At 34.8% G+C, this 12,683-nt stretch overlaps 1 protein-coding gene across 1 annotated transcript; it reads left to right on the forward strand.

Moving 5' to 3' along the window:
• Window positions 1–3,851: 3,851 nt before the first annotated feature.
• Window positions 3,852–12,033, forward strand: eif3ja (eukaryotic translation initiation factor 3, subunit Ja). The gene is made up of 8 exons (XM_073831825.1): window positions 3,852–3,905; window positions 4,046–4,134; window positions 4,632–4,689; window positions 5,720–5,811; window positions 6,456–6,570; window positions 6,650–6,814; window positions 6,900–6,973; window positions 10,917–12,033. Exons 1-8 carry the CDS (start codon window positions 3,884–3,886, stop codon window positions 11,046–11,048), a joined length of 747 nt encoding a protein of 248 aa, XP_073687926.1. The 5' UTR covers window positions 3,852–3,883; the 3' UTR covers window positions 11,049–12,033.
• Window positions 12,034–12,683: the final 650 nt, after the last annotated feature.

Here is a 12,683-nt window from a genome sequence, read left to right on the forward strand (position 1 = left end):
CTGTTAAAGATCACTTCATCTGGAAAGCATCTATGTACCAACATCTGATAGACGTCTTTAAGATGTCAGTTTTACATATATTCTATTTTATAAACATCTTAAAGACATTTTCTGAACGTTTATTTGACATCTGATAGGAAGCTGATAAGCAAACACTCTAAAAATACATCTTGCAGATGTAAAAGTAGACTTCAAATAGACGTCTCCATGATGTATGTGTGCTACCAGGGCTGTAAACACTACATACTTAATAAGTTACAGTATATAGTATGTAATAATAAACAGTACAATCCCAGCTGTGTCTAAAACCAACCCTTATACCCTTACCTAGATACATGTACGTCTGTAAGATGTCTGTTAAAGATTGCTTCATCTGGAAAGCATCTGATGTGTACAAACATCTGATAGACGTCTTTAAGATGTCAGTTTTACATATATTCTAATTCATAAATATCTTAAAGACATTTTTCACCTCAATAACAAGTGTACAACTAATGTACACTCAATGACTAGCCGCTAAAGGTTACCCATGCGCTGTAACCGTCTCACCGAAGGAATTTGCACATCTCCACAAAACATACCGAGCCATTATTGTCATTTACTCATTCAGTGGAATAAATTGATGAAGTAATGTTGAGTGTATATTGATTGTACGTTAGTTATTGCAGTGTACTATGGGATTGAATGAGTGCACTTATTTATGTTATGGTTTCAAACACCACTACAGTGGCTGTTCTCTCAAATAGTATACGTTTAAGTGTATAAGCAGTGATTTTGAAGAGTGTGGGATTTGCTACTTGTTCAAACGCGATTAAATTAGCAAGATTTCGATGAAAATTCATGGGTAAAGAGGTCTATTGTCAATAGCATAGCATTGTGCTGTATACTTTTTAAGGGATAAGCAGTGATTTTGAAGCGTGTGGGACTCGCTACTTGTTCAGGCGTATACCCTAATAGCACACATACAGAATACATCACGGAGATGTCTATTTGAGGTCTGCATTTACATCTTCAAGACGTATTTTTTAGAGCGTTTGCTCATCTGCAATACGTCTATAGGACATTTCCTATCAGATGTCAAATAGACGTCTATTAGATGCCTTAAAGATGTTGATGATTTAGACATCTGTCAGATGTTTGTCTACAGATGTTTTCCAGATTAAGTTATCTTCAACAGACATCTTGCAGACATATCTCTGATAGCACGCCACGGAAGATGTTTGCATTTACATCTGGAAGACGTATTTTTTAGAGTGTTTGCTCATCTGTAATATGTCTATAGGATTTCCTATCAGATGTCAAATAGATGTCTGTTAGATGTCTTAGATGTTTATGATTTAGAATGATGTAAAACTGACATTATACAGACGTCTGTCAGATGTTTGTACACAACAGATGCTTTCCAGATCAAGCAATCTTTAACAGACATCTTGCAGATGTATCCCTGATAACACACCACGGAAGACGTCTAATGATGTTTGCATTTACATCTGGAAGACGTATTTTTTAGAGCGTTTGCTCATCTGCAATACGTCTATAGGACATTTCCTATCAGATGTCAAATAGACGTCTATTAGATGCCTTAAAGATGTTGATGATTTAGACATCTGTCAGATGTTTGTCTACAGATGTTTTCCAGATAAAGTTATCTTCAACAGACATCTTGCAGACATATCTCTGATAGCACGCCACGGAAGATGTTTGCATTTACATCTGGAAGACGTATTTTTTAGAGTGTTTGCTCATCTGTAATATGTCTATAGGATTTCCTATCAGATGTCAAATAGACGTCTATTAGATGTCTTTAAGATGTTTATGATTTAGAATGATGTCAAACTGACATTATACAGACGTCTGTCAGATGTTTGTACACAACAGATGCTTTCCAGATCAAGCAATCTTTAACAGACATCTTGCAGATGTATCCCTGATAACACACCACGGAAGACGTCTAATGATGTTTGCATTTACATCTGGAAGACGTATTTTTTAGAGCATTTGCTCATCTGCAATACGTCTATAGGACATTTCCTATCAGATGTCAAATAGACGTCTATTAGATGCCTTAAGGATGTTTATTATTTAGAATGTATGTAAAACTGACTTTATACTGACATCTGTCAGATGTTTGTACACTACAGATGCATTCCAGAGAAAGTTATCTTCAACAGACATATTGCAGATGTATCCCTGATAGCACATCACGGAAGATGTCTATTTGATGTTTGCATTTACATCTGGAAGACGTATTTTTTAGTGCTTGCTCATCTGTAATATGTGACCCTGGACCACAAAACCAGTCATAAGGTTAAATTTGACAAAACTGAGATTTATACATCATATGAAAGCTCAATAGATAAGCTTTCTATTGATGTATGGTTTGTTAGGATAGGACAATATTTGGCTGAGATACATCTATTTGAAATCAGAAATCTGAGGATGCAAAAAAAATCAAAAAGACTGAGAAAATCACCTTTAAAGTTGTCCAAATTAGGTTCTTAACAATGCATATTACAAATCAAAAATTACATTTTGATATGTTTACAGTTGGAATTTTACAAAAAAATCTTCATGGAACATGAACTTTACTTAATTTCTTAATGATTTTTGGCATAAAAGAAAAATAAAAAATTTTGACCCATGCAATGTATTTTTGGCTATTGCTACAAATATACCCCAGCGACTTAAGACTGGTTTTGTGGTCCAGGGTCACATATGTCTATAGGACATTTCCTATGAGATGTCAAATAGACATCTATAAGATGTCTTTAAGATGTTCATTATTTAGAATGTATGTAAAACTGACATCTGTCAGATGTTTGTACACACCAGATGCTTTTCAGATCAAGCAGTCTTCAACAGACATCTTGCACACGTATCCCTGATAGCACACCACGGAAGATGTTTATTTGATGTCTGCATTTACATCTGGAAGACGTATTTTTTAGAGTGTTTGGTAATCTGCAATATGTCTACAGGATGTTTCCTATCAGATGTCAAATAGACGTCTATTAGATGTCTTTAAGATGTTTATGATTTAGAATGTATGTAAAACTGACAGACTTACAGACGTCTGTCAGATGTTTGTAGACAGCAGATGCTTTCCAGATAAAGCAATCTTCACCAGACATCTTGCAGACGTATCCCTGATAGCACACCACGGAAGACGTCTATTTGATGTCTGCATTTACATCTGCTAGATGTATTATTTAGAGTGTTTGCTCATCTGCAATACATCTATAGGACGTTTCCTATTAGATGTCAAATAGACGTCTATTAGATGTGTTAAGGATGTTTATTATTTAGAATGTATGTAAAACTGACATCTTACAGACGTCTGTCAGATGTTTATACACAGCAGATGCTTTCCAGATCAAGCAATCTTTAACAAACATCTAAACCAAGCAACCTTCTGTTGGTCAGCGTGGCAAATTTACATGAACCCAATGCAAAATCTGAACTCCTATTAAAATGTCCGCTAGCATTCCTGAACATCGTGACCATTTAGTTGGCTACAGGTGGAGGGCCGTTGTTGTGAGAATTTGATTGGTCAAAATTAGTGTAGAGCAAGGTGAGTCATTAATATTTTGGTCAAAAGAGAAATACTGTAAAATTTAAGTGCATATATATCTGCTAAAAGCTGATTTTTCAATGTTTATGAGTACATCAGCATATAGATAAAAGCTAACACGTGGTTCAAAAGCCACAAAAATCTAATTAATTAATATTTAAGAACATTATTCTTCATATTACACAATTAATTCGCTTTGAACAAAGCCATGCTTTTCATAATGTGATGTGGACCTTTATTTTGAAATTTCTGGAAGTCTTCGTGCAGTGTGTTGAGCTTCACGCCCTCATTCCCCTCAGCGACTCCGACATCATGGCGGACGCCGATTCTTGGGGTGAGAATTTGACTAAACTCTACCGTTATTTTCCTTTCATGTCCGTGCGGATTTCTTTTAATATGTTTTATCTTATACAGTGTCGTAATGAATTACAGCTGTCATTAAGTAATCTGTCTAAACGCGCTGTTGTTGTCCAGATGCTGATAGTTTCGAGCCGGAGGCGCCTATCAAAACGGCGGCAGTTCACGACAAATGGGAGGGAGAAGATGAAGACGACGACGTGAAAGTTAGTAACGCATGCTTTATATATCGTTCGCACATCAAAGAGTGTGTTTATTTCTTTAACAACTGAGAAAGTCTCCATGTTTTAAGAACTTACAGTCAGCTAAGTCTAGCTAACTTAGCTGCTCTTGCTAACTCAAGAGTGTCAAAACAGCGTGGTGATGATTTGTCTTAGTATAAATGTGTCGAGTTAGTTATTAGCACAGGCGTTTACATGCTGTCTTAAAGATGCTTAAGTTTAAATGCAATTAAGTCATAGTAATTATATTAATTTCATGCAAAAGCCATATCTTAAACACCTTTGACTAATTTACTGTACTTGTGCTTTTCAAAGCAAAATATGAATGTCATCTGTTGCTCATTTCAAATTATCATACTTTCTCAAAGTAGTTTGCTTTCTGCTTCATTACTGTGAAATTAATCATCTCCAGTTGTTCTTTTCTCTTTATACTTGCTTATCATGACAAAATGTCCTAATTTGTGGTTTGAAATGCATTTTAGGATAATTGGGATGATGATGAAGAGGAAGAAAAGGAGGAGGAGGAGGAAAATAAATCAGGTACGACTGCATAGTTAAATTATGAAATGCGTAATTCAGAAGTTTTTTTTTCTTCCCAAAGTAAACACAACCAGTCTAAAGTTTTTGAACAGTAAGATTTTTAATGTTTTTTTTTTCTTCTGCTCACCAAGCCTGCATTTATTAGATCCAAAGTACAGCAAAAGCAGTAATATTTTGAAATATTTTTACTATTTAAAATAACTGTTTTCTATTTGAATATATTGTAAAATGTAATTTATTCCTGTGATCAAAGCAAAATTTTCAGCATCATTACTCCAGTCTTCTGTCACAAGAAATATGTTTTAGTTTTATCATCAATATTTAAAACAGTTGAGTATATTTTTTCAGGATTCTTTGATGAATGGAAAGATTTAAAGATAATATTTATTTATTGGAAATTATTACTTTTATTTAACAAGGATGCTTCAAATTGCTCAAAAGTAATAAAGACAATGTTACAAAGAATTTCTTTTTCAGATAAATGCTGTTCTTCTGAATTTCTGTTCATCAAAGAAACCTGAATAAGTTATACTCAGCTGTTTTTGACAATAATAATAATGTTTTTTGAGCTGCAAATCAGAATATTAGAATGATTTCTGAAGGATCATGTGACTGGAGTAATGATCCCAAAAATTCAGCTTTGAAATCACAGGAATAAATTACATTTTAAAATATAATCAAATAGAAAACAGTTATTTTAAATCGTAAAAATATTTAGTAATTGTACTGTTTTTGCTGTACTTTGAATCAAATAAATGCAGGCTTGGTGAGCAGAAGAGACTTAAAAATAAACATTAAAAATCTTACTGTCCAAAAACTTTTGACTGGTAGTGTATGTATTTTCATCTCTAAGTACAGATTTATTTTGAGTGATTATAGTTAATTAATCAGAGGCTATAAAAATTAATGCAACAGTATATGAGAATTACACTATTTAATTATGCAGATAAATTTACATTCTTCAAAGCAGTTACGAAATGTCATGTGAAGTTTAACTTTGAGGGTTTAACAGTGCTTTTTTCATATACAGAGGCTAAACCTACAGAAAAGAAGAAACTCATTGAAAAAATAAAAGAAAAGGAAAATTTACAAAGAAAAAAAGAAGAGGAGCTTCGAAAACAAGTGAGTTCAGACAGCAGTATTTCATTTGACCTGTTTTTCAATAACAAGTTGTTAAATATTTCATTTAATTTTGTAACTTTAAAAGCATTGTTTTATTTAAAGCATTTTGTAACTGTCATATTTTTCTTTTTTTCTTTTCTTGCACTACCATTCAAAAGTGTGAGGTAAGTACATTTTTTTTAAAGAAATTAACTTTACTCAAAAGATTTCAGATTTAAATAATTGCTGTTCTTTTAAATTGTTTGTTCATCAGTCATATTTTCCACAAAAGTATTAAGCAGCACAACTGTTTTCAGCATTGATAGTAAGAAATGTTTCTTCAACATCAAATCATCATATTAGAATGATTTCTGAAGGATCACTTAAGACTGGAGTAATGATGCTAAAAATTCAGCTTTGCATCACAGGAATAGATTACATTTTGAAATATATTCAAATAGAAAACTGTTGTTTTAAATTGTAATTATATTTGTTTTTACTGCATTTTTAATCAAATGCATTGAAAAAAATATATCTTACTAACCCCAAACGTCTGAATGGTTGTGTATGTATGTCTATCATGTCAACCTGTGCATTTATTAATAGCATACATGTTGTAGAAGGACATACCAACAATTTCGCTAACTGTTATTTTGTTTAAATAGACAGATGAGTCTAAAAACAGCACAGAACTCACACCAGAAGAGGAGCTGGCAGAAAAACTTAGAGTGAAAAAACTACAAGAGGATTCAGACTTAGAACTAGCAAAAGAAGCATTCGGTAAGTGCTTTTTGTTTATCCATATATCTATTTCTACCCATTATAAGCCCAAATCATTAACTAATATTCTCGTTTGTAGGTGTAGTATCAAATAACGTTACAGGAATTGATGCAATGAGTCCTTCTACAAAAGATGACTTCACAGAGTTCGAGCGGTTGCTAAAAGAAAAAATATCTTCATATGAGAAGTCAATACACTATTCCAGCTTTTTAGAGACGCTGTTTAGGGACCTGTGTCTTTCATGTAAGTATGCTTCATTTTTGTATACTTCAGTCATTCGTAATGTAATCTATTTATTGTTTTGTGACACTTTGAATCGGTTTTGCAGTGGAAGTTGAAGACTTGAAGAAAATTAACAACTCACTAACAGTGTTACTAAGTGAAAAGCAAAGGCAAGAAAAGGTATGGAATTTATTTATAGAAACAGTTCCTGAAAAACCTGGAAAAATGCAATTTCTTCACCCTCGGGCCTTTTCAGGATGTAGATGAGTTTGTTTCTTCATCAGAACAGATTTGGAGAAGTTTAGCATCAGTTGCTCACAGATGGATTCACTGAAGTGAACGGGTGCCGTCAAAGTGAGTCCAAGCGGCTGATTAAAAACATCACAAAAGTCCACACCACTATAGTACATCACTTTAACGTCTTGTGAAGTGAAAAGCTGCATGTTTTTAAGAAACAAGTCCATCATTACAACGTTTGAAACTTCAAACCATTGCTTCCAGTTAAAAGATGAGTCTGTAATCCATCCTCCAGTGAAGAAGTCATCTTGTCTGAATCTAGATAGAAATGTGCACAGATCAAGCACTGCTTACAAGTAATGCTGTCAAACGATTAATCGCATCTAAAATAAACGTTTGTTTACATAAGTTAATATGTATTTATATATACATAATAAATATACTCAGCACACACCACATGTATTATACAAACAAAAACAGTTATTTGCAGGGTTCGTACAAAATGCTAGAAGTACTGAAATTTGACTTTTTGAAATTTAAGGCCTGGAAAACCCTTTGAAAATAGCAATATTCCTGAAGAGGTACTTGAAAAGTGCTTGAATCATTAAAAGACAATGTATCTGTGAAATAAGTGTCTTTCCATGCATCATATCTTTTCATGCAAAATTCACGCAATAAAAAAAAAATTGCTTCATAGGGGGACTTTTAAATCGCGAAACATTTAATTTAGATTGGGACTTCAAATCGCCTATCATGAATCATTTGATTAAAATTGTAACTTTGCGTGTTGCGAATCATTTGCTTCATATCGGGACTTCAAATTGTGAATCATTTTAATTTGATCGGGACTTCAAATCGCGAATCATGTGATTAAGTCATGAATCATTTAATTTAGATCGGGACTTTGCATATCGTGAATCATTTGCTTCATATTGGGACTTCAAATCATGAATCATTTGTTTTAGATCGGGACTTGAATTCGGAGCACATGTTGTGAATCATTTGATTTAGATCAGAACAGGTTCATGAATCGCGAATCATTTGCTTTATGTCGGGACTTATCAATTGATTTAGATTGGATCTTCAAATCACGTATCATGAATCATTTGATTTAGATTGGAACGGGTTTGTGAATTGTGAATCATTTGCTTTATGTTGGGACTTCAAATCGCAAATCATTTGATTTAGGTTGGGACTAAAAAAAATCGCGCATCATGAACCATTTGATTTAGATCGGAACTTTGCATAGCACTGATAATTTGATTCAGATCGGAACCTGAATTCGGAGCGCGTATCGTGAATCATTTAATTTAGATCGGAACGAGTTCGTGAGTCATTTTCAAATTGAATGGTTTAAATCAAATGATTCGCAATACACGATTTGAAGTCCTTTGGAGTGATTTTGTGAATATTTTTTTTTTTTTTTTCAGATTTTTTTCTTAAACGGTAGAAAACATCAAACCATTAGAGCAGTACAGTCCCTGACAAAAATCTTGTCGCTTGTGTACAAATTGACCTGAAGTGCTGCTGAAATATATTTCTAATCAAGATTTTTTTTTTTTTTACAAGAAATGGCTCATTTTAATCCCAACAGCTTTTGTAAAAATGTTTCAGTGTAAAACAAAACTGTCAAAAAGTATTCTAATATTCACAGCTTGGTAAAGCCCATTGAGTCAATTTTTGCAAAGACATAAGTGTTGTCGCCTTGTCATATGAGCTTCACCAGTGACTAATAATGGATCAATTAGGTCTCAGGTGTGTATAAAAAGAACCCCAGTACACCAGACCTTCACATCAACTGCAACTAGACCTCTGCAAACATGCCTAAGATTCACCCTGAGACTAAAGTAATGATTATCAAGAGGCTGAAGACCAGATCCACTGCTGATGTGGCAGACACCTTTAATGTGTCTCAGTGTCAAGTACAGAGGATTAAAAAAAAGATTTGAAGAGACTGGAGACGTTTTTGACAAGCCCAGGTCAGGCAGACCCCGCAAGACAACTGCTCGAGAGGACCGTTTGTTGGCTCGAAAATCCAAGGCCAGCCCATTTTCCACTGCAGCAGAGCTCCACGAGACCTGGTCACCTGAAGTCCCTGTGTCAACCAGAACAGTTTGTCGGATTCTGTCTCGAAATGGCCTCCATGGTCGAATCAGTGCCTAGAAGCCAGCACTAAACAAAAGACAACTGAAAAACCGTGTGGCATTTGCCAAGGCCCACAGCCTGCTAAAAGGATGGATGCTGTAAAAGTGGCAGAAGGTGGATTTTTCAGATGAATCTTCTGTTGAATTACACCACAGTCGCCGCAATTATTGCAGGAGACCTACTGGAGCCCGCATGGATCTGAGATTCACCCAGAAAACAGTTAAGTTTGGTGGTGCAAAAATCATGGTCTGGGGTTACATCCAGTATGGAGGTGTGCGAGAGATCTGCAGGGTGGAAGGCAACATCAATAGTCTAAGATACCAAGAAATCTTAGCTACCTCTCATATTCCCAACCATAAAAGAGGCCAAATTCTGCAGCAGGATGGTGCTCCATCGCATACTTCCATCTCCACATCAAAGTTCCTCAAGGCGAAGAAGATCAAGATGCTCCAGGATTGGCCAGCCCAGTCACCAGACATGAACATCATTGAGCATGTGTGGGGTAGGATGAAAGAGGAAGCATGGAAGACGAAACCAAAGAATATTGTTGAACTCTGGGAGGCATGCAAGACTGCTTTCTTTGCTATCCCTGATGACTTCATCAATAAATTGTATGAATCCTTGCCAGACCGCATGGATGCAGTCCTTCAAGCTCATGGAAGTCATACAAGATATTAAATTTGGATGTCACAGCACCACTACTTAATTTGCTGACATATTTTTGTATTTGCAGTAAATTTGTTCAATTTCTGTATAGGCGACAAAACTTTTGTCTTGCCAAAATCTGACCTTTCTGTCTTGATTAAATGATAAAATCTTTTTTCCGTGAAACTAATTTATTTCAGTGCATAAAACAGCATTTGGGAGGGTTTTAGCTTTTCATATGAGCTATTTCTAACACCAATTGATTAATTAAAAGTCAGGTTAATAGCAGGTGTTTCTACAAAATAGATAAGTGACAACACTTTTGTCAGGGACAGTTATACAAAACAGAAAAAAAGTATACACAAAGAAAACTAACTGGTTTTACTATAGTTAAAGTGTAGCATACTTTGTATTACTTTAGTAGGGATACTTTGCATGTGCTTGACTTTATTTTTGCCATTTTATTATTAGTATATTTTTATCTATTTATCTTTTTTAGAATTTGAAACATAAGACATTGTTTGATAAGAGATTTCTGATTGAAGTCCTTGAAAATCTAAAAAGTCCTGGAATTTAATTTTACAGTATCTGTACGAACCCTGTATTTTGGATGCGATTGATCGTTTGACAGCAGTACTCACAATCGAACAAAGTCCAAAACAGCTCTAAACAAATATATTGGTCGATTTTCATGTTGAGAGGACAACAAGAGATGGACTTTTCACTAGAGGAAGCCTCATTTTGGATTATGGATCATATTGCCTTAATAACTGATTTGTTTCTTATAAACATGTAGCTTTTCACTTCATAAGACATTTAATTGATGGACTGGAGTGGTGTGGATTACTTGTGGATTATTGTAATGTTTTAATCAGCTGTTTGGACTCTCATTCTGATGGCACCCGTTCAAGTCATGCAATGCTAATTTTCTCTAAATCGCTTCTGATGAAGAAACAAACTCATCTACGTCTTGGATGGTATTTCATTGTTTTTCTATATGTAAAAATCTTTGTTTTGTTCACTCCTACAAACAATATGTAATATTTGTATTTTATTGTATTTTTTCAGTCCTAAATATCATGTTTTTTTTCAATAGGCAAACAAAGGTAAAAAGAAAAAGAAGGGAGTTGTACCAGGAGGAGGTTTAAAAGCCACAATGAAAGATGATCTCGCAGACTACGGGGGGTTCGGCGGCGGTTATGCACAAGACTACGAGGATTTCATGTGACCAAGGCTGAACCCATTGATAGCGTTTGCTGATTGCTGAACCACACACCTTAAAAGCATGACCTTACCCCACAGTCAGGCCCACTACCAGAACCATGCTAGAAAACTGAACGCCACCCCACGCAATGCACACTCTCCCTTCAAAGACGTTTATGCAGAGAATCTGCGGTATTTTTCTCTGGTCTGAATTTAGGTCAATGTTTGTCGGAATAACAAACCTGAAAAAACGAGGTCTCAGTATCGATTAATCGTCTCAGCCCAGGCAACAAAGAGTGTTATTGTTCGGTAACTGCTATTTCTTGGAAATAAATGACATTCTATGCAAATTTCAGTCCGGATTGATCTCTCGTTGGATCTGCTTTGGCCGGTATCATTTTTGAATGGGATGTTCCTTTCGCAAACTAAGCCGATTTAACTCAACCTATACAACCTAAAGTGGTGATATGGTAGTCACATGGTTTATAAATCATGTCTACAATCATTTTAATTTGTTCGTAGATGATAGTGAGCTCTTTTGTTTAGATAAGTCAATCTAGTGTAGCGTCTAGCCTAATGCTTCAAAAAATAACGCCGTTATGTTTGTAGTTCATAATGCATTCCATGAACAGTCTAAGACCAAAAGTATCACAAAACGGACCGTTTTGAAAATACATTGCAGCGTTATTAGGATTACCTCAACTTTTGCTGAGCGAATTATGCGAATATTTACAAATGTGACTTGTTTTCAATACAGCACATTATGCAGTTACTCATTTGACCTCAACCATGCCAGCAATGAGTGAGTGTGATCTCACACACGCGGTCTGCTGATGTATAAGGGGCTGAACGTTGACGTAGGGTCGTTTCAGGTGTCGTTTGGCTTTCCATTTTCTCGACAACTTACAGTGATAGACGTGCTTCAAAGAGACTTCCGATCAGCAACGACATTGATAGGACTCTGCACTGTTTTATAAAGATCTAATTTAATAAAAGTTGCTTAAAATCCACTGTTGTTTGTCTTTTTTGCCTTTTTTATTGCCTTTTTTACTTTCTTTAAGAGTGGGTGTAGCCATTTGTAAATTTTATGGGTCTGGCTTCCGGTTTCATCCATGTCCAGCTTTTTTTATCTGTACAAAACAGTTTGTTTTACTGTTTGATATTGCAAATTGGTGTGTCTTACCATATTTAATGTATTATCTTAATTATGAACACTTATTCTTATTTCCCTATAGTGGCTATAAGCTTACTTTCATGTTAAAAGGTGGATATCTTTGCTTAGGAATGAATCATAGTTATGTGGTAAAAGACTGAATAGAATCCTGTTGATCAGATTTAAAGGGACAGTTCACTCAAAAAATTAAATTAAGTCATCCTTATTTTGTTCCAAACCTGTAAAAGTTTCTTCTGTGAAGCACAGTGGAAGATATTTTAAAGAATGTTGGTAATTAAACGGTTAACGGTACCCATGGACTTCCATAAAAGAATTTTCCCATACTATGGAAGTAAATGACTACCATCAACTTGGGAGTGAGAAAATTACTATTTTTATTCTTAGATGAACTATCCCTTTAAAGTAGGCATGAAATGAAAATTCACTGTAATTATTAAATGCATAGTTTTAGATTTTTTATTTTTTTTTGCAAATGATTCATCCATG

This window comes from Garra rufa, chromosome 25, assembly GCF_049309525.1.
Source record: "Garra rufa chromosome 25, GarRuf1.0, whole genome shotgun sequence".
Lineage (NCBI taxonomy): Eukaryota > Metazoa > Chordata > Actinopteri > Cypriniformes > Cyprinidae > Garra > Garra rufa.